Source organism: Nerophis ophidion, linkage group LG21 (genome assembly GCF_033978795.1).
Source record: "Nerophis ophidion isolate RoL-2023_Sa linkage group LG21, RoL_Noph_v1.0, whole genome shotgun sequence".
NCBI lineage: Eukaryota > Metazoa > Chordata > Actinopteri > Syngnathiformes > Syngnathidae > Nerophis > Nerophis ophidion.
Window position 1 is genome coordinate 42,049,695 of NC_084631.1, and position 23,607 is coordinate 42,073,301.

General features: G+C 41.4%; 1 protein-coding gene across 2 annotated transcripts in view; it reads right to left on the bottom strand.

The window, feature by feature from the left end:
* Positions 1–23,607, bottom strand: part of fam135b (family with sequence similarity 135 member B) — a 150,847-nt gene that overhangs the window by 90,762 nt on the left and 36,478 nt on the right. For both annotated transcript variants that reach the window (XM_061882637.1, XM_061882636.1), the window contains exon 6: positions 7,712–7,808. In XM_061882637.1, coding sequence (XP_061738621.1) covers positions 7,712–7,788 — 77 coding nt within the window. In that variant the 5' untranslated portion in view covers positions 7,789–7,808. The remainder of the gene's footprint in view (positions 1–7,711; positions 7,809–23,607) is intronic.

A 23,607-nucleotide genomic window follows, 5' to 3' on the forward strand; every position in this document is an offset into this window, starting at 1 on the left:
TGTTGCTCAGATTTGACACACATGTTCCTGTCAGTCCCTTAAAAGTGTGATGATTGAGTTGAAAAACAACAGTATGAGTGCTTGTTCCCACAAAGCTTCCCCCTTTGGTGTGCAGTGTTTCAGGAGTGGAAGTGCAAGTACACAACTCATGATTTTACACAATGTCTTTTCAGAGCGTTATATTTGTCCGGCTTTCAGCACGTATTGACTGAGGATAATCAGCCGTTGCCGATTAATGCCGATCACAAACACAAATCACTATTTATTTTTAGTTCCCCGGCTGACAATAGAAGCAGCTCCTTCATACAGTGTGCCGCCGCTTCCCAGGTTCATAATAATCACATCCTTTTACAGACGCCATTTGTGAGTATGAGGCTGAACATGTTACACACCGAGAGCAAGCCAGGAGCAGCCATTGCTGAAGTCTTTCAAAATGATTTTCAAGGTAAAAGTAGATTTTCAAGAGAAAAAATTATTTTCAAGGTAAAAGTTGATTTTCAAGACAAAAAATGATTTTCAAGACAAAAAATGATTTTCAAGGTAAAAGTTGATTTTCAAGGGAAAAAATTATTTTCATGACAAAAAATGATATTCAAGGTAAAAGTTGATTTTTGAGACAAAAAATATTTAAAGTAAAAGTTAATTTTCAAGACAAAAAATGACAAGAAAAAAAAAGATTTTCAAGACTAAAAATTATTTAAGAAAATAAATTATTTTCAAGGTAAAAGATGGTTTTTAAGACAAAATATATTTAAGGTAAAAGTTGATTTTCAAGACAAAAAATTATTTAAGGAAAAATATTATTTTCAAGGTAAAAGATGTTTTTTAAGACAAAAAATATTTAAGGTAAAATTAGATTTTAATGCCAAAAATAATTTAAGGTTAAAGTTGATTTTCAAGAAAAAAAATATTTAAGGAAAAAAAAATATTTACAAGACAAAAAATTATTTTCAAGGTAAAAGTGGATTTTTAAGGGAAAAGTTGATTTTGAAAGTAAAAGTTGATTTTTAAGACAAAAATATATTTTCAAGTTAAAAGTTGATTTTCAAGACAAAAAATTATTTAAGGAAAAATTATTTTGAAGACATAAAATGATTTTCGGGGTAAAAGTTGATTTTCAAGACAAAAAAATATTTTTAAGACAAAAAATTATTTTCAAGGTAAAAGTTGGTTTTCAAGACAAAAATTGATTTTCAAGGTAAAAGTAGATTTTCAAGACAAAAAAATGATAAGGAAAAAATGATTTTCAAGACAATAAAATATTTTCAAGGTAAAAGTTGTTTTTCAAGACAAAAAAATACTTTCAAGGTAAAAGTTGATTTTCAAGACAAAAAAATATTTTCAAGACAAAAAAATATTTTCAAGACAAAATATGATTTTCACGGTAAAAGTTGATTTTCAAGGCAAAAAAATATTTTCAAACCAAAATTTGATTTTCAAGGTAAAAGCTGATTTTCAAGACAAAAAATTATTTTCAAGGTAAAGTTGATTTTCATGACAAAAAAACATTTTCAAGACAAAAGATGATTTTAAAGGAAAAGTTGATTTTCAATACAAAAATCATTTTAAAGGAAAAGTTGATTTTCAAGACAAAAATGATTTTCAATGTTAAAGTAGATTTTCAAGACAAAAAATGATTTTCAAGGTAAAAGTTGATTTTCATGACGAAAAATGATTTTCAGGGTAAAAGTTGAATTAAGACAAAAATTATTTTCATGACAAAAAATGATTTTCTTGCCAAAAAATAATGTTTAAGGTAATCGTTGATAAGTTATCTTTAAAAAGCGGCAAGTACTAAGTAGATTACAAGCGCAGTAGAAAGTATTGCTACATATACTTTATGTAGCGTATGTTAATACTGTAGAAAGAAAGCAGATATTAGCAGGAAGTATATTCTTAAGAGTCACAGTCAGTAAACACATAAAAGGGGGGAACAAGCATCCATAAACATACACTAGCATGGGTGCAATTACTATAACATCCAGACTAGAGTGATTAAGTCCATTTGTTTATTTTACTAAAATTGTATTTTTGTTGTTTCAGTGTAAAAACTTAGGGAATAATTCCATGGACACAGGGGGACTTTGAGGTGGAAAATCAAAATATTTAAAAGAGTAGTTGTTTTTGATTTGTATCATTAATTGTGTATTATTTCATTTGTTGTGTTTAAACAGTAGTATGTAGTAAGAGAGAATAATGAACAAGTTGAAACATTGTGCTGATTTTGTTAGGCGGTCAACATCCATCCATCCATCTTCTTCCGCTTATCCGAGGTAGGGTCGCGGGGGCAACAGCCTAAGCAGGGAAACCCAGACTTCCCTTTCCCCAGCGACTTCGTCTAGCTCTTCCCGGGGGATCCCGAGGCGTTCCCAGGCCAGCCGAGAGACATAGTCTTCCCAACGTGTCCTGGGTCTTCCCCGTGGCCTCCTACCGGTTGGACGTGCCCTAAACACCTCCCTAGGGAGGCGTTCGGGTGGCATCCTGACCAGATGCCCGAACCACCTCATCTGGCTCCTCTCCATGTGGAGGAGCAGCGGCTTTACTTTGAGTTCCTCCCGGATGGCAGAGCTTCTCACCCTATCTCTAAGGGAGAGACCTGGAAACTCATTTGGGCCGCTTGTACCCGTGATCTTATCCTTTCGGTCATGACCCAAAGCTCATGACCATTGGTGAAGATGGGAACGTAGATCGACCGGTAAATTGAGAGCTTTGCCTTCCGGCTCAGCTCCTTCTTCACCAAAACGGATCGGTACAACGTCCGCATTACTGAAGACGCCGCACCGATCCGCCTGTCGATCTCACGATCCACTCTTCCCTCACTCGTGAACAAGACTCGTAGGTACTTGAACTCCTCCACTTGGGGCAGGGGCTCCTCCCCAACCCGGAGACGGCATTCCACCCTTTTCCGGGCGAGAACCATGGACTCGGACTTGGAGGTGCTGATTCTCATTCCGGTCGCTTCACACTCGGCTGCGAACCGATCCAGTGAGAGCTGAAGATCCCGGTCAGATGAAGCCATCAGGACCACATCATCTGCAAAAAGCAGAGACCTAATCCTGCGGTCACCAAACCGGAACCCCTCAACGCCTTGACTGCGCCCAGAAATTCTGTCCATAAAAGTTATGAACAGAATGGGTGACAAAGGACAGCCTTGGCAGAGTCCAACCCTCACTAGAAATGTGTTCGAGCTCTGGCACTGATCGTTCAACAGCACTCCCCATAAATACTTTGAACAATTCAAAGTTAATACATGTCATGGGTATCAGACTATCTCACTCATGGATGCTCAGAAATGGAATTAGCAGCATAAAACACAAAACTCTAAATTTCCCAAGTTCTGAGGTATCTACCACAAACTCTCGTGCGTTAGCTTTGTTCGCTAATCAAGTTAGCCGTCATGCAATGTCCAGTACAGTATATTCTGACAAGGCTGCCAACTGTTAGATGCTTCTCTTGGACTGATTTTGTTTGTGTATGTGCTGACAAGAATGTTCATGCCATATAAATGATCATTGTGACAAATATAGACATGTAAAAAAATGCATGTTAAACCACTGATGCTAACAATAATATAAGTTTAAGTTGCAATTGTAACATCCTGTATGCAGTAGAGCAGTGATTCTCAAACATTTTTCACAAAGTAACACTTCAAGTACACCATAATGACCAACATTCAAATGCAGTAGGCCTAAGTATTCATGACATTATTTTGAAAGTGTATTCAATATTTGTGTCCACTACAAGCAGAGGCGGTCCTGCCCTGGGAGAAGCATCCAGGTGGGATCTAAACTTGGGACTTGTCTAGCAAAATCATCTATTACATGAAAATATGTTTTGCCGTGGCCTGTACCACTAAAACGTGCTGTGGCTTTTACAACCTTGCTGTCCCCCATCACACGGCCGTTGGATTAGAGCAGGGGTGCCCACACTTTTTCTGCAGGCGAGCTACTTTTCAATTGACCAACTCGAGGGGATCTACCTCATTTATATATATCATTTATATTTATTTATTTATGAAAGAGACATTTTTGTAAACAAGTTAAATGTGTTTAATGATAATACAAGCATGTGTAACACATATAGATGTCTTTCTTTCACCAAGACAAGAATATAAGTTGGTGTATTACCTGATTCTGATGACTTGCATTGATTGGAATCAGACAGTAATGATGATAACGCCCACATTTTCAAATGGAGGAGAAAAAAAGTTGTCCTTTCTGTACAATACCACATGAAAGTGGTTGGTTTTTGGCATCTCATTCATCCAGCTTCCATACACTTTACAAGAAAAACATTGGCGGCAAATTCCGTAGCTTGCTTGATTGACATTCACGGCACCCGAGGGTCTTGTGAGATGACGCTAGCTGCTGCCAGTTCATTGTTATGAAAAAATGACAGAGAGGAAGGCGAGAAACACTTTTTATTTCAACAGACTTTTGCGCCGTCGCTTCCGTCAAAACTCTAAAGGCCGACAGCACATTTCCTATCTTCACAATAAAAGCCCTGCTTCATGCTGCCTGCGCTAACAAAATAAGAGTCTCGGAAAGCTGGCGTGCTTTCTGAGGGATCGCTTGTGCACGCCAGTTTTCCAAGACTCTGTATTTAGTTAGCGCAGGCAGCATGAAGCAGGGCTTTTATTGTGAAGATAGGAAATGTGCAGTCGGCCTTTAGAGTTTTGACGGAAGGTACGGCGCGAGAGTCTGTTGAAATAAAAAGTGTTTCTCGCCTTCCTCTCGGTCATATTTTCATAATAATGATCTTGCAGCAGCCAGCGTCATCTCACAAGACCCTCCGGTACCGTGAATGTCATTTAAGTGACGTCTTGGTGAAGATTGATGATCACTAATTTTTAGGTCTATTTTTTTTAAAAGCCTGGCTGGAGATCGACTGACACACCCCCCGCGGTCGACTGGTAGCTCGCGATCCACGTAATGGGCACCCCTGGATTAGAGAGCTTCTCTACAATATAACATTGGAAAAAGTTAGCTTTTCACTAAATGGCTCTGTTCAGGTGTTTGAAAGTTCATGGAGTCCTTTCTTACTGAATGTCAACTCTCTTGACTTCTGTATGTCCAGACGCAGGTGAGGAATAATCTCCCTCTTATTCAGTATTAATATTTAATTATTTTTCTCCCTTTCTCTCTCCTTTTAGTCTCTGGCCTTGCATGTGTGTGTGTGTGTGTGTGTGTGTGTGTGTGTGTGTGTGTCTTTGTCGTCTTACGTGTCCCTGGTTGGTTGGACCTGAGTGGGGTGGGAGGCTGGGTGGGTTTTGAAGAATTCAATGACTTTTCCGTTGGGGCTCTAGTACTCTGGAATGCCCTCCCAGTAACAGTTTGAGATGCTACCTCAGTAGAAGCATTTAAGTCTCTCCTTAAAACTTATCTGTATACTCTAGCCTTTAAATAGACCTCCTTTTTAGACCAGTTGGTCTGCCGCTTCTTTTCTTTCTCCTATGTCCCCCCCTCCCTTGTGGAGGGGGTCCGGTCCGATGACCATGGATGAAGTACTGTCTGTCCAGAGTCGATACCCAGGATGGACCGCTCGCCTGTGTATCGGTTGGGGACATCTCTACGCTGCTGATCCGCCTCCGCTTGAGATGGTTTCCTGTGGACGGGACTCTCGCTGCTGTCTTGGATCCGCTTTGGACTGAACTCTCGCGGCTGTGTTGGAGCCACAATGGATTTAACTTTCACAGTATCATGTTAGACCCGCTCGACATCCATTGCTTTCGGTCCCCTAGAGGGGGGGGGGGGGGGGTTGCCCACATCTGAGGTCCTCTCCAAGGTTTCTCATAGTCAGCATTGTCACTGGCGTCCCACTGGATGTGAATTCTCCCTGCCCACTGGGTGTGAGTTTTCCTTGCCCTTTTGTGGGTTCTTCCGAGGATGTTGTAGTCGTAATGATTTGTGCAGTCCTTTGAGACATTTGTGATTTGGGGCTATATAAATAAACATTGATTGATTGATTGATTGATTGACTTTAAAATTGTACTGTTTTGACTTGCACTTTTTTTCTGTCTATGTGGAAAAAGTCAATAGAAAAAAGTCGGATTAATGCCAAGAACACGTTTACGAGTCCCTGGGTTAGTATTATCAACTTGTATTGTTTCACTCTCACAAATTCCTCGGTAAATTAACCAAAATGTTGCCGTGTAATTATTGGGTCGGTTTGGAGAGCTAGCTTGCGCAGCTCGTGGGTTCATGACGATGACTTCTTTTTTGTTCGATCAGCCCTTTTACTGCCGTGTTACAGACACTGATTGGAAACAAGGTCTGTAAATAAACATTTACGGTGTAAATAACTCATTTCACGTTATATATTTGAGACTTATATTCGCGCTAAAATTTGTAAAAACATTATTTCTTCTAAAGTTTAGTGGGTGCTGCTTATATCTCGGTGCGCTCTGTAGTCCAAGAAATACAAGAACTTAATTTGTATCTCCTTTCATGTTCTTGTCATCAGTTGAAAAGATTTTCGTTAGCATTTCATGTTTTTAATATCTTTTTATTTAATCATTATTGTAACGGACTGGGTTCTATGTTATGTTCCATGTGTACAGGGCTGCGGACGGAGAGGCTTCGTGGTGTCTCGACTGGGTGAGCAGGTATCGGACACCTCAGTCACCTTGGACGTATCCTCGCTCATCCATGCGGACTGGACACTGGCCGAGAGTGGAGTCGGCTGTCTTGGTTGCTTTGTTGGGTCTGCTCCTGTCTCTGGCCATCCTCCCTCCTCCCCAGCGGACGATGGCGTGGAACACCGCAGAGGCCACCACAGTGGATATGTTTCTTTTACTTTTTATTCATAGCTGTATGTAGAAGTGTCTGCTTGTATCTGCTGCTTTAATGTCTTTAATGTCCTCTGTGTTCTTTGATGTTTGATGTTTCCCTCTTACACACATGGAAGAGGGATGTGTACTATGGCTATGAGTTGTTGTTTTTTTTCCCTTGGCCTCAGTCTGCACCCCCACTCCAGGGCCCAGGCTAAGACCGATTTTTTAAATTTTATTTTAATCTTCTATTCTGGAAGCCGGCAGACCCGTCAGCGGTCCTGTTCGGTCTCCCTGTAATGTTTGTCTGATCTTGAATGGGATTGTGCTGAAAATTGTAACTCTCCTGACGGAATAAATAAAGTACTATCTAATCTATCTAATCTAATCTACTTTGTTCAAAGTTCAACAGATGATGTGGTTTCCCATGGCCTTGAAAGCATCATAGTTATTTGCAGCTTTCTCTGCTAATGTTCTTCTTTCTTTACGTGTGTTCTGCATGCTGATTGGCTGGGAAAAGGAAAATGACGATTCTGTCTTATTTATTTATTTTGCCGTCGACTACGGCCTACGGTAGTCGGACTGTAAGACTTCCATTACAGGCTGATAACTCTGTGATAGCGGCTGGAGTCACGTCATTACAATATTTCATGAAGTGATTCTTTGGTGTTCCACCAGTGAGAATCCCAGCAGTAGATTTAATCAGCACTGCTGGCTACGGCCATCGTGCAAATGTAACCTATATCATATTACTCCCAGAAAATGTCATACATAATACAACGTGCACTGAGTGGAAGCTGTTGGTATTTTAATTGGCCAACAAATCGCCTCCTCTATTTCATTGGCTGTGTTTGACCTGCAGGTCCAATCAATTAGTTGGGGGTGTAATGAATCTTGTAAAGATAATCATCACGATACATTTCATCTTTGATATTCTCTTACCCTCTTTGGAAAAGATCCACGTTGTGAAACTTGTGCAACTCTACGGAAAACTCCAGCGTGCCCTGAACTTCAGACATGATGTAGTGCGACTCATCACCTGCAGGAAGACAAGACATATTGCAGTTGACGGGATTTGGCACACATTGATATTTCACACAGACCATAAGCTGAGACACACACACACACACACACAGTGTGTTTGTTTGTCTTCCATTTAACCAACAATGGCTAAATCCCTTTGGACAAAACACAGACGTGAATTTACATTTTCTAGCCAGCAGAGTATGAAGGAAGGCCTTGAGAGATGAAATGACTACAAGTGAAAGGGAGGAAAGATGATCCCCTCAATGTGCAGTACGTGCACTTTCAAACAGACAATGTGCCTGCTATACCATGCCAACTTTATTTATAAAGCCCTTTAAAAACAACCACAGTTGAAGAACAAAGAGCTGTACACCACAAAAAAATAACATTTATAACAGAAGTAAAAAACATGTTGAAATAGCAAATACAAATGACCCTAAGAACAATGCGATGGATAAAAAGCGGTTAAAAAAGTTAAAAGTTAAAAACAGTTTAAAGTATCATGCTGGGTTAAAAGCCAGTGAATACAAATGGGTTTTAAGAAGGGTCTTAAAAATAGCCAGGGAGAGAGAGATGGTTCCAGAGTTTGGGACCCGCAACAGAGAAAACTCTGTCCCCTCTGAACTTGTGCTTTGATTTGGCGACCTCCAGGATTTGATATGTCAAATTCCATCCATCCATCCATTTTCTACCTCTTATTCCCTTTTGGAGTCGCGGGGGGCGCTGGCCCCTATCTCAGCTACAATCAGGCGGAAGGCGGGGTACACACTGGACAAGTCGCCACCTCATTGCAGAGCCAACACAGATAGACAACATTCACACTCACACACTAGGGACCATTTAGATGGAGGGAGGGAGGGATGGAGGGATGGAGGGATGGATGGATGGATGGATGGATGGATGGATGGATGGATGGATGGATGGATGGATGGATGGATGGATGGATGGATGGATGGATGGATGGATGGATGGATGGATGGATGGATGGATGGATGGATGGATGGATGGATGGATGGATGGATGGATGGATGGATGGATGGATGGATGGATGGATGGATGGATGGATGGATGGATGGATGGATGGATGGATGGATGGATGGATGGATGGATGGATGGATGGATGGATGGATGGATGGATGGATAGATGGATAGATAGATAGATAGATAGATAGATAGATAGATAGATAGATAGATAGATAGATAGATAGATAGATAGATAGTACTTTATTTATTCCGTCAGGAGAGTTCCTTCAGGAAAATTACAATTTTCAGCGCAATCCCATATTTAGTGTTGCCAATCAACTTATCCCCAGGTGCATGTCTTTGGAAGTGGGAGGGGCCTATCCCCAGGTGCATGTCTTTGGAAGTGGGAGGGGCCTATCCCCAGGTGCATGTCTTTGGAGGTGGGAGGAAACCGGAGTACCCGGAGAGAACCCACGCATTCACGGGGAGAACATGCAAACTCCACACAGAAAGATCCCAAGTCTGGGATTGAACCCAGGACTGCAGGACCTTCGTATTGTGAGGCAGACGCACTAACCCCTCTGCCACCGTGAAGCCCCAACTATGTCAAATTGTGATTGTTAAATACTTTTCATGGTTGTAATAATAAGTAACGTTGGCCATTATCCAAAACCCAATCAAAATCCCTAGAAAACCACACAGTTGATGGCCTATTATGCAGCATTGCTGCTTTAAGAGTAATGTGTCCCAGTCAGATGTAATTTAGGTCTTTTTTTTTCTTCTGCATATCGACCAAAGCGAGCATGGTGTTGCTGGTAAAATGTGAACCTGTTATTAGACTTTACCATTTGCAATGTGACATTGTTGTATGTGACATTGTTGTATTAGACTTGTAGCGGGTACCATTTGCAATGTGACATTGTTGTATGTGACATTGTTGTATTAGACTTGTAGCGGGTACCACTTGCAATGTGACATTGTTGTATGTGACATTGTTGTATTAGACTTGTAGCGGGTACCATTTGCAATGTGACATTGTTGTATGTGACATTGTTGTATTAGACTTGTAGCGGGTACCATTTGCAATGTGACATTGTTGTATGTGACATTGTTGTATTAGACTTGTAGCGGGTACCATTTGCAATGTGACATTGTTGTATGTGACATTGTTGTATTAGACTTGTAGCGGGTACCACTTGCAATGTGACATTGTTGTATGTGACATTGTTGTATTAGACTTGTAGCGGGTACCATTTGCAATGTGACATTGTTGTATGTGACATTGTTGTATTAGACTTGTAGCGGGTACCATTTGCAATGTGACATTGTTGTATGTGACATTGTTGTATTAGACTTGTAGCGGGTACCACTTGCAATGTGACATTGTTGTATTAGACTTGTAGCGGGTACCATTTGCAATGTGACATTGTTGTATGTGACATTGTTGTATTAGACTTGTAGCGGGTACCATTTGCAATGTGACATTGTTGTATGTGACATTGTTGTATTAGACTTGTAGCGGGTACCACTTGCAATGTGACATTGTTGTATGTGACATTGTTGTATTAGACTTGTAGCGGGTACCATTTGCAATGTGACATTGTTGTATGTGACATTGTTGTATTAGACTTGTAGCGGGTACCATTTGCAATGTGACATTGTTGTATGTGACATTGTTGTATTAGACTTGTAGCGGGTACCACTTGCAATGTGACATTGTTGTATGTGACATTGTTGTATTAGACTTGTAGCGGGTACCATTTGCAATGTGACATTGTTGTATGTGACATTGTTGTATTAGACTTGTAGCGGGTACCATTTGCAATGTGACATTGTTGTATGTGACATTGTTGTATTAGACTTGTAGCGGGTACCATTTGCAATGTGACATTGTTGTATGTGACATTGTTGTATTAGACTTGTAGCGGGTACCACTTGCAATGTGACATTGTTGTATTAGACTTGTAGCGGGTACCATTTGCAATGTGACATTGTTGTATGTGACATTGTTGTATTAGACTTGTAGCGGGTACCATTTGCAATGTGACATTGTTGTATGTGACATTGTTGTAATAGACTTGTAGCGGGTACCATTTGCAATGTGACATTGTTGTATGTGACATTGTTGTATTAGACTTGTAGCGGGTACCATTTGCAATGTGACATTGTTGTATGTGACATTGTTGTATTAGACTTGTAGCGGGTACCACTTGCAATGTGACATTGTTGTATGTGACATTGTTGTATTAGACTTGTAGCGGGTACCATTTGCAATGTGACATTGTTGTATGTGACATTGTTGTATTAGACTTGTAGCGGGTACCATTTGCAATGTGACATTGTTGTATGTGACATTGTTGTATTAGACTTGTAGCGGGTACCATTTGCAATGTGACATTGTTGTATGTGACATTGTTGTATTAGACTTGTAGCGGGTACCACTTGCAATGTGACATTGTTGTATGTGACATTGTTGTATTAGACTTGTAGCGGGTACCATTTGCAATGTGACATTGTTGTATGTGACATTGTTGTATTAGACTTGTAGCGGGTACCATTTGCAATGTGACATTGTTGTATGTGACATTGTTGTATTAGACTTGTAGCGGGTACCACTTGCAATGTGACATTGTTGTATTAGACTTGTAGCGGGTACCATTTGCAATGTGACATTGTTGTATGTGACATTGTTGTATTAGACTTGTAGCGGGTACCATTTGCAATGTGACATTGTTGTATGTGACATTGTTGTATTAGACTTGTAGCGGGTACCACTTGCAATGTGACATTGTTGTATGTGACATTGTTGTATTAGACTTGTAGCGGGTACCATTTGCAATGTGACATTGTTGTATGTGACATTGTTGTATTAGACTTGTAGCGGGTACCATTTGCAATGTGACATTGTTGTATGTGACATTGTTGTATTAGACTTGTAGCGGGTACCACTTGCAATGTGACATTGTTGTATGTGACATTGTTGTATTAGACTTGTAGCGGGTACCATTTGCAATGTGACATTGTTGTATGTGACATTGTTGTATTAGACTTGTAGCGGGTACCATTTGCAATGTGACATTGTTGTATGTGACATTGTTGTATTAGACTTGTAGCGGGTACCATTTGCAATGTGACATTGTTGTATGTGACATTGTTGTATTAGACTTGTAGCGGGTACCACTTGCAATGTGACATTGTTGTATTAGACTTGTAGCGGGTACCATTTGCAATGTGACATTGTTGTATGTGACATTGTTGTATTAGACTTGTAGCGGGTACCATTTGCAATGTGACATTGTTGTATGTGACATTGTTGTAATAGACTTGTAGCGGGTACCATTTGCAATGTGACATTGTTGTATGTGACATTGTTGTATTAGACTTGTAGCGGGTACCATTTGCAATGTGACATTGTTGTATGTGACATTGTTGTATTAGACTTGTAGCGGGTACCACTTGCAATGTGACATTGTTGTATGTGACATTGTTGTATTAGACTTGTAGCGGGTACCATTTGCAATGTGACATTGTTGTATGTGACATTGTTGTATTAGACTTGTAGCGGGTACCATTTGCAATGTGACATTGTTGTATGTGACATTGTTGTATTAGACTTGTAGCGGGTACCACTTGCAATGTGACATTGTTGTATGTGACATTGTTGTATTAGACTTGTAGCGGGTACCATTTGCAATGTGACATTGTTGTATGTGACATTGTTGTATTAGACTTGTAGCGGGTACCACTTGCAATGTGACATTGTTGTATGTGACATTGTTGTATTAGACTTGTAGCGGGTACCATTTGCAATGTGACATTGTTGTATGTGACATTGTTGTATTAGACTTGTAGCGGGTACCATTTGCAATGTGACATTGTTGTATGTGACATTGTTGTATTAGACTTGTAGCGGGTACCACTTGCAATGTGACATTGTTGTATTAGACTTGTAGCGGGTACCATTTGCAATGTGACATTGTTGTATGTGACATTGCTGTATTAGACTTGTAGCGGGTACCATTTGCAATGTGACATTGTTGTATGTGACATTGTTGTAATAGACTTGTAGCGGGTACCACTTGCAATGTGACATTGTTGTATGTGACATTGTTGTATTAGACTTGTAGCGGGTACCATTTGCAATGTGACATTGTTGTATGTGACATTGTTGTATTAGACTTGTAGCGGGTACCACTTGCAATGTGACATTGTTGTATGTGACATTGTTGTATTAGACTTGTAGCGGGTACCATTTGCAATGTGACATTGTTGTATGTGACATTGTTGTATTAGACTTGTAGCAGGTACCATTTGCAATGTGACATTGTTGTATTAGACTTGTAGCGGGTACCATTTGCAATGTGACATTGTTGTATGTGACATCAGATGAAAAGGTGGCAAAAGTGCACAAGGAGGCACACACTGTCAGATACAGACCTGGAAAAGGACAGCTTAGTAGCATGAAAGCAACAGACACACAAATAACTGCAGGGCTTTTCACTTTTGTATCTTCCGCTCATCTGAGGTCAGGTCGCGGGGGCAGCAGCCTAAGCAGGGAAGCCCAGACTTCCCTCTCCCCAGCCACTTCGACTAGCTCTTCCCGGGGGATCCCGAGGCGTTCCCAGGACAGCCGGGAGACATAGTCTTCCCAACGTGTCCTGGGTCTTCCCCGTGGACGTGCCCAAAACACCTCCCCAGGGAGGCTTTAAGGTGGCATCCTGACCAGATGCCCGAACCACCTCATCTGGCTCCATGTGGAGGAGCAGCGGCTTTACTCTGAGCTCCTCCCAAATGGCAGAGCTTCTCACCCTATCTCTAAGAAAGACCCAAACTCATTTGGGTCTCTTGTACCCGTGATCTTATCCTATAGGTCAAAACCCAAAGCTCATGACCATAGGTGAGGATGGGAACGTAGATTGACTGGCAAATTGAGAGATTTGCCCTCCGGCTCAGCTCCTTCTTCACCACAACGGACCGATACATTACTGAAGACGCCGCACCGATCCATCCGTCCATTTCAAGATCCACTCTTCCCTCACTCGTGAACAAGACTCTGAGGTACTTGAACTCCTCCACTTGGGGCAGGGTCTCCTCCCCAACCCGGAGATGGCATTCCACCCTTTCCCGGGCGAGAACCATTGACCAGGACTTGGAGGTGCTGATTCTCATCCCAGTCGTTTCACACTCGGCTGCAAACTGATCCAGTGAGAGCTGAAGATCCCGGTCAGATGAAGCCATCAGGACCACATCATCTGCAAAAAGCAGAGACCTAATCCTGCGGTCACCAAACCGGAACCCCTCAACGCCTTGACTGCGTCTAGAAATTCTGTCCATAAAAGTTATGAACAGAATGGGTGACAAAGGACAGCCTTGGCGGAGTCCAACCCTCACTGGAAATGTGTCCGACTTACTGCCGGCAATGCGGACCAAGTTCTGACACTGATCATACAGGGAGCGGACCGCCACTATCAGACAGTCTGATACCTTACACTGTCTGAGCACTCCCCACAGGACTTCCCGACTTCACGTTTATTCACGGCCTCGCAACTTTGTCCAATGCCCAACAATTCCTTGTACATTTGTATCCATCAAATCTGTTTAATGAAAACTTCTGTTTGTTTCTTGTGCTGACCAAGCAGGAACAACAATGTGGAACAATTTATATCAACTATTTATTGATTCATTTACACAATTGCTGTCCTCCCGTTTAGTTCAGACTTACTTACTGTGCCTGTTTACAGCGCTAAGCCTTCTGGGTAATATTAACATTCACTTCCTCGTTGACATGTACTTATATAGATATACATATATTTATAGAACTGACATTTATTTATTTAGGGTTAGACAATTAAGAACATATTTTTATTTGCAAATCTGACCGAGCAAAGAGGCAGCAGTTAGTGAAGTAAATTATATTTATGTAGCGCTTTTCTCTAGTGACTCAAAGCGCTTTACATACCAAAAGCCAATATCTAAGTTCCATTTAAAGCAGTGTGGGTGGCACTGGGAGCAGGTGGGTCAAGTGTCTTGCCCAAGGACACAACGGCAGTGACTAGGATGGCGTAGGCGGGGATCAAACCTGGAACCCTCAAGTTGCTGGCATGGCCACTCTACCAACAGAGCTATACCGCTTGTACCGCTTCAACATCTCTTGTATGTTAGAGATTCCATCCATCCATCCATCCATTTTCTACCTCTTATTCCCTTTTGGGGTGGCGGGGGGCGCTGGCGCCTATCTCAGCTACAATCGGGCGGAAGGCGGGGTACACACTGGACAAGTCGCCACCTCATCGCAGGGCCAACACAGATAGACAGACAACATTCACACACTAGGGACCGCTTGTACCGCTTCAACATCTGTTGTATGTTAGAGATGTTGAAGCGTGATGATAATCCCTCAACCATTCACAAATACTCTTACAGTGTGGAGGGACTGTGTAGAATGTGTCTTTGCAGCACAACAATGAGAAGACAGTGCGGAGGGACTGTGTAGAATGTGTCTTTGCAGCACAACAATGAGAAGACAGTGTGGAGGGACTGTGTCGAATGTGTCTTTGCAGCACAACAATGAGAAGACAGTGTGGAGGGCCTGTGTAGAATGTGTCTTTGCAGCACAACAATGAGAAGACAGTGTGGAGGGACTGTGTAGAATGTGTCTTTGCAGCACAACAATGAGAAGACAGTGTGGAGGGACTGTGTAGAATGTGTCTTTGCAGCACAACAATGAGAAGACAGTGTGGAGGGCCTGTGTAGAATGTGTCTTTGCAGCACAACAATGAGAAGACAGTGTGGAGGGCCTGTGTAGAATGTGTCTTTGCAGCACAACAATGAGAAGACAGTGTGGAGGGACTGTGTCGAATGTGTCTTTGCAGCACAACTATGAGAAAACAGTGTGGAGGGACTGTGTAGAATGTGTCTTTGCAGCACAACATGAGAAGAGAGTGTGGAGGGACTGTGTAGAATGTGTCTTTGCAGTACAACATGAGAAGAGAGTGTGGAGGGACTGTGTAGAATGTGTCTTTGCAGTACAACAATGAGAAGACAGTGTGGAGGGACTGTGTAGGATGTGTCTTTGCAGCACAACAATGAGAAGACAGTGTGGAGGTACTGTGTCGAATGTGTCTTTGCAGCACAACAATGAGAAGACAGTGTGGAGGGCCTGTGTCGAATGTGTCTTTGCAGCACAACAATGAGAAGACAGTGTGGAGGGACTATGTCGAATGTGTCTTTGCAGCACAACAATGAGAAGACAGTGTGGAGGGACTGCGTAGAATGTGTCTTTGCAGCACAACAATGAGAAGACAGTGTGGAGGGACTGCGTAGAATGTGTCTTTGCAGCACAACAATGAGAAGACAGTGTGGAGGGCCTGTGTCGAATGTGTCTTTGCAGCACAACAATGAGAAGACAGTGTGGAGGGACTATGTCGAATGTGTCTTTGCAGCACAACAATGAGAAGACAGTGTGGAGGGACTGCGTAGAATGTGTCTTTGCAGCACAACAATGAGAAGACAGTGTGGAGGGACTGCGTAGAATGTGTCTTTGCAGCACAACAATGAGAAGACAGTATGGAGGGTCTGTGTCGAATGTGTCTTTGCAGCACAACAATGAGAAGACAGTGTGGAGGGACTGTGTAGAATGTGTCTTTGCAGCACAACAATGAGAAGACAGTGTGGAGGGCCTGTGTAGAATGTGTCTTTGCAGCACAACAATGAGAAGACAGTGTGGAGGGCCTGTGTCGAATGTGTCTTTGCAGCACAACAATGAGAAGACAGTGTGGAGGGACTGTGTAGAATGTGTCTTTGCAGCACAACAACGAGTCAAAGTGGAAATGTACTGAGCACAATTGCGCTGACTCTGCATTTTTCTTCTGACGTACACTTGCATCTCCAAAGAAGAGAAGCGTGGTATCCGGGCAGACAAAGACAGTGTTTGTGTCCTTTTTCAACAATCATCTGACTGATGAGCAGATTAAAGCTTGTGTCTTCCCCCCTAAACTAACCATCTTTCCACACGGCTTTATTATTAGACCTGGCCTGACCATGTATCAATAAGTTCATTATGTGCCCACGTTGGCAATAACGCCACCGCCATTCAAACTGGACATATTTATACTTTGTTGACGCCATGGCTGCATGACAAAACATCCCCTCAGTGTCTTCTGTTATTTGGGCCATCAATCATATGAAAATAATCACTTCTCAGACAAGACAGATGCGGCTATTCAATGGACACATTTTGTAATATAAGATGCAATACATAAAGATAAATATATGCATGTAAACACTGTCATTTTGTAATAAAGTGGATGTGTATTTGATTAGTGGGTGACTTTTAGTGGGGAATTAGAATGCTCAAGATAAATATCAGTGATGATGATGCCTAAGAATGTTTCCTTGAGACAATATTACAATAAAAACTACCGAATTTCCTTGAATTGCCACCAGGTATACAGTAAGCACCTGCCTAAAATTACTGCCGGGTCAAACTCGTTTCGCAAAATATTATTTTTACTAGCGCATGTCTAGAATTTCTGCCGAGTCAAACTAGTTTCGCCAAATAATTAGCATATGCCTAGAATTTCCACCGGGTCAAACTCGTCACGTCACGAGTGACACTTCACCTGTCATCATTTTCAAAATGGAGGAGGCTGATTTCAATCATTTGAAATGGCACGAAGGGAAGAAGACTAAAGACCTACTGAAAGCCACTACTAGCCACCACGCAGTCTGATAGTTTATATATCAATGATGAAATATTAACATTGCAACAGATGCCAATACGGCTTTTTTATTTGACTAAATTACAATTTTAAATTTCCTGGGAGTTTCGTCTTAGAAACATTGTGTAATGATGACGTGTTCGCGTGACGTTACAGGGTTTTAGGAAGTGTGAGCGCTGCACACACACACAGCTAAAAGTCGTCTGCTTTAACGGCATAATTACACAGAATTTTGGACATCTGTGTTGCTGAATCTTTTGCAATTTGTTCAATTAATATTGGAGAAGTCACAGTTGGGAAGCTTTAGCCTTTAGCCACACAAACACATGGTGATTCCTTGTTTAAAATTCCCGGAGGTGAAAATTTACTATGGATCACAGCGGTCAAGCGAACATGGATCCCGACCAAATATCAACCAGCAGGTTTCGGTGAGAAAATTGTGGTTAAAAAGTCAGTTCTTACCGGATAAACGCTGAGCTTGTGCCGTCCATAACACCCGGCCGTGGAGACACCCTTCCAACTATCAGGTACTATTAAACTCACTAAAACACTAGCAACACAATAGAAAGATAAGGGATTTCCCAGAATTATCCTAGTAAATGTCTCTAAAAACATCGGAATACGTCCCAATGCTATCGCGTTTTTTTTTTAACTCGTTTTATTTTTTTCTATTCCGTCGCTATCAATATCCTCAAACACGAATCTTTCATCCTCACTCAAATTAATGGGGAAATTGTCGTTTTCTCAGTCCGAATAACTGTTTTTGTTGGAGCCTCCCATTAAAATCAATGTGAATATGCGAGAAGCCATCAACATGTGATGTCATCGTCTGCGACTTCCGGTAAAGGTGAGGGTTTTTCAGAAAGTACCAAGAGTGGCGAACTTTATCGTCGATTTTCTCTACTAAATCCTTTCAGCAAAAATATGGCAATATTGCGAAATGGTCAAGTATGACACATAGAATGGAGCTGCTATCCCCGTTTAAATAAGAACATCTCATTTCTGTAGGCCTTTGAGAGCTATTCAGTAGGATTTAAGGTCCAAGCTATTGAATATGCTAAAAAGAACAGTAAGCAGCTATGTTTTATTAATATACCGTAGCTGCGTGTGTCAAATATGAGTCATTAAATGACTTCCGCCTCCTGGTGGTAGAGGGCGCTAGTGATCCTTCTTGCGACTACTCGGCTGCAGAAGAAGTGACAACAAGCAGCGATCGTTTATTTTTTCCTCTCGCTTGCACTTTTAACATGGAGGATTACATATCTAAAATAAAACCTTTTTCTAAACTGGACTTTCAATCGAAGCAGGAGGTAATAAAGGAAGATCTCCATCGAGACAGAGACTTTTAAAACTGAAGAAAGATAAGGAAGACTTCTATAAACAAGTTATCCATGCTTTTGATCAGAAGGAGCTGCGCATTGACTTCATTTATAAGTAAAGGTAAGACCATAATAATGTTTTTTTTAATTAATGTGCTTTTCATGATGGTATCCTTACATCACACTCAAATTTTTAAGCGCAGGCCTAAATTTATCGCATGCCTTTGGTAAGTGCCGCAGTGAGAATAGGTTTTAAAATAATTAGCGCATGCTTGCCTTGCCTAAACACCGGAGTGAGAAGAGGATTTAAATTAATTAGCGCCCCGGCGGCAATTCAAGGAAATACGGTATTTAAATTTGAACAGTAAAAATGTGTTTAAATATCAATGCACAAGATGGAAAACATTAGGAATGTGACTAAGCATTGTCCTCTGCAGTGGACATTTATTTTGTCAGAAAGGAAAACAAATATCTCTCTCGTGCAAGATACACTGCAATGCTGACCTGGCAAGGAGGCAGCATTTACATGTTCGAGATGTTGAAGTGTGATGGTAAGTGTGAGCATGTACAGTAGTTTGAAAGACAAACACTATGCAATATCAATACTTTGCAAATGCAGTTTTTATACAGAGCTTGCCAAGTGTACCTGAGGAAGTGTCCAGGACTTGTGGTCAAGGCTGGAATCACACCACAGGTCACCACAAGTTAAGCACTTACTGTAAAGAGAACCTGCTCAGTTTTCAAACTAAAAAATATAACAGGAAGCCTTGCTTACGTTACCATTAGCAGTTTAAAGGCCTACTGGAATGAGATGTTCTTATTTGAACGGGGATAGCAGCTCCATTCTATGTGTCATACTTGATCATTTCGCCATATTGCCATATTTTTGCTGAAAAGATTTAGTAGAGAACATCCACGATAAAGTTCGCAACTTTTGGTCGCTATTAAAAAAAGCCTTGCCTGTACCGGAAGTAGCAGACGATGTGCGCGTGACGTCACGGGTTGTGGAGCTCCTCACATCTGAACATTGTTTACAATCATGGCCACCAGCAGCGAGAGCGATTCGGACCAAGAAAGCGACGATTTCCCCATTAATTTGAGCAAGGATGAAATATTCGTGGATGAGGAAAGTGAGTGAAGGACTAGAAAAAAAAAAAGACGAGGGCAGTGGGAGTAATTCAGTTGTTATTAGACACATTTACCAGGATAGTTCTGGAAAATCCCTTATCTGCTTATTGTGTTACTAGTGTTTTAGTGAGATTAGCACCAGTCGACGGGTGGTGGCGATGTCCATCTCTGCCCTTCGCAAGGGACCCTCTTCGAAACACGATCTTTCGAAATGATCGCTGCATAATACACTGTACTGTACTGGGGACGGCGTGGCGCGGTTGGGAGAGTGGCCGTGCCAGCAAGCTGAGGGTTCCTGGTTCAATCCCCACCTTCTACCAACCTCGTCACGCCTGTTGTGTCCTTGAGCAAGACACTTCACCCTTGCTCCTGATGGTTCGTGGTTAGGGCCTTGCATGGCAGCTCCCGCCATCAGTGTGTGAATGTGTGTGTGTATGGGTAAATGTGGAAGTAGTGTCAAAGCGCTTTGAGTACCTTGAAGGTAGAAAAGCGCTATACAAGTATAACCCATTTACCATTTACTTTGTGTGTGTGGTCCAATCGAATCATGTTCGCTTGACATCTCTGTTTCATAGTAAAGCTTGACTGTCATCTTTTGAGAATGTAAACAATGAAACACCGGCTGTGTTTGTGTTGCTAGAGGCGGCCGCAATACACCGCTTCCCACCTACAGCTTTCTTCTTTGACGTCTCCATTATTCATTGAACAATTTGCAAAAGATTCAGCAACATGGATGTCCAGAATACTGTGGAATTATGCGATGAAAACAGACGACTTATAGCTGTGAACGGTGCTGGACCAAAATGTCCTTTACAATGCGTGACGTCACGCGCCTGCGTCATCATACCGAGACGTTTTAGCAGGATACTTCTGCGCGAAATTTAAAATTGCAATTTAGTAAACTAAAGCGGCCGTATTGGCATGTGTTGCAATGTTAATATTTCATCATTGATATATAAACTATCAGACTGTAGTAGTGGCGATGCCCATCTCTGCCCTTCGCAAGGAACCCTCTTCGAAACACGATCTTTCGAAATGATCGCTGCATAATACACTGTACTTTGTGTGTGTGGTCCAATCCAACCGTGTTCGCTTGACATCTCTGTTTCATAGTAAAGCTTGACTGTCATCTTTTGAGAATGTAAATAATGAAACACCGGCTGTGTTTGTGTTGCTAAAGGCGGCCGCAATACACCGCTTCCCACCTACAGCTTTCTTCTTTGACGTCTCCATTATTCATTGAACAATTTGCAAAAGATTCAGCAACACAGATGTTTTATGCGATGAAAAGATACAACTTATAGCTGTGAACGATGCTGGAACAAAATGTCCTCTACAATGCGTTATGTCACGCACAAGCGTCATCATACCGCGACATTTTAGCAGGATACTTCTTCGCGAAATTTAAAATTGGAATTTAGTCAACTAAAGCGGCCGTATTGGCATGTGTTGCAATGTTAATATTTCATCATTGATATATAAACTATCAGACTGTGTAGTCGGTAGTAGTGGGTTTTAGTAGGCCTTCAACAGAACTTTTTTTTTTTACAGTGGCTAATTTATATTGAATGAAAATGAGCTGTTGGCTTGAGGAATGAGTATGTCACTCACGTACACACAAACAATGCAAAAGAAGTGACTAACATGTTGTTGTTGTGACAGATTATACATTAAAAGATCGCTAATGTTAGTAGCTAAACTTTGCAAAATGGCAAAAATGAGCTGGCCACAAACACAGCAAATATTTATGTTACATCAGAAGCAGATTACGTACTAAAAGCTGGAAGAAGGCAAAGTGTGGGATGTAATGCTTGCAACACAAGATAACAGCATTTTTATTGTATGACATTTTCTGCAAGACCTGAAGTGAAAAGGAGGAGGAAACAAAGTGTGATGTCATGATCTAGCAAAGCTGGCAGGTGAGTACACTGCCTGCTCCTCATCAGTCACGTCAATCAAACAAACCTGACTATCTATTTCGGCAAAAAAAGGTTGTCAAATGTAAAAACCCACAGCTCATGATCCATCTGTCCTGTGCTATGTTGCCACAGGATCTTGCTATGTTGCCACATGGATGGAATACACGGCCTTGACATGTGCATCTACAACATCAACTACAAACCCTGTTTCCACATGACTTGGGAAACTGTGTTAGATGTAAATATAAACAGATTACAATGATTTGCAAATCCCTTTCAACCCATATTCAGTTGAATATGCTACAAAAACAACATATTTGATTTTCATACTCATAAACATTTTTTTTGTGTGCAAATACTCATTAACTTTAGAAGTTGATGCCAGCGACACGCGACAAAGAAGTTGAGAAAGATGGCAATAAATACTGATTAAGTTGAGGAATGCTCATCAAACGCTTATTAGGAACATCCAACAGGTGTGCAGGCTAATTGGGAACAGGTGGGTGCCATGATTGGCTATAAAAACAGCTTCCATGAAATGCTAAGTAATTCACAAACAAGGATGGGGTGAGGGTCACCAATTTGTAAGCAAATTGCCGAACAGTTTTAGAACAACATTTCTCAACGAGCTATTGCAAGGAATTTAGGGATTTTACCATCTACGGTCCGTAAAATCATCAAAAGGTTCAGAGAATCTGGAGAAATCACTGCACGTAAGCGATGATATTACGGACATTTGATCCCTCAGGCGGTATTGCATCAAAAACCGACATCAGTGTGTAAAGGATATCACCACATGGGCTCAGGAACACTTCATAAAGCCACTGTCAGTAACAACAGTTGGTCGCTACATCTGTAAGTGCAAGTTAGAACTCTACTATGCAAAGCAAAACCCATTTATCAACAACACCCAGAAACGCCGCTGGCTTGGCTGGGCCCGAGCTCATCTAAGATGGACTGATGCAAAGTGGAAAAATGTTCTGTGGTCTAACGAGTCCACACTTCAAATTATCTTTGGAAACTGTGGACGCGGTGTCCTCCAGAACAAAGAGGAAAATAAACATCCGGATTGTTATAGGCGCAAAGTTCTGTGATGGTATGGGGGTGCATTAGTGCCCAAGGCATGGGTAACTTACACATCCGTGAAGGCACCATTATTGCTGAATGGTCCATACAAGTTTTGGAGCAACATATGATGTCATCCAAGCAACGTTATCATGGACACCCCTGCTTATTTCAGCTAGACAATGCCAAGCCACGTGTTGCAACAGCGTGGCTTCGTAGTAAAAGAGTGCAGGTACTTTCCTGGCCCGCCTGCAGTCCAGACATGTCTCCCATGGAAAATGTGTGGCGCATTATGAAGTGTAAAATACGACACCAAGATCCCGGACTGTTGAACGACTTAAGCTCTACATAAAACAATAATGAGAAAGAATTCGACTTTCAAAGCTTCAACAATTAGTTTCCTCAGTTCCCAAAGGTTTATTGAGTGTTGTTAAAAGAAAAGGTGATGTAACACAGTGGTGAACATGCCCTTTCCCAACTACTTTGGCACGTGTTGCAGCCATGAAATTTTAAGTTCATTATTATTTGCAAAAAAAAATAAAGTTTATGAGTTTGAACATCAAATATGTTGTCTTTGTAGCATATTCAACTGAATATGGGTTGAAAAGGATTTGCAAATCATTGCATTCTGTTTATATTTACATCTAACACTATTTCCTAACTCATATGGAAACAGGGTTTGTAATAGACAACACTTG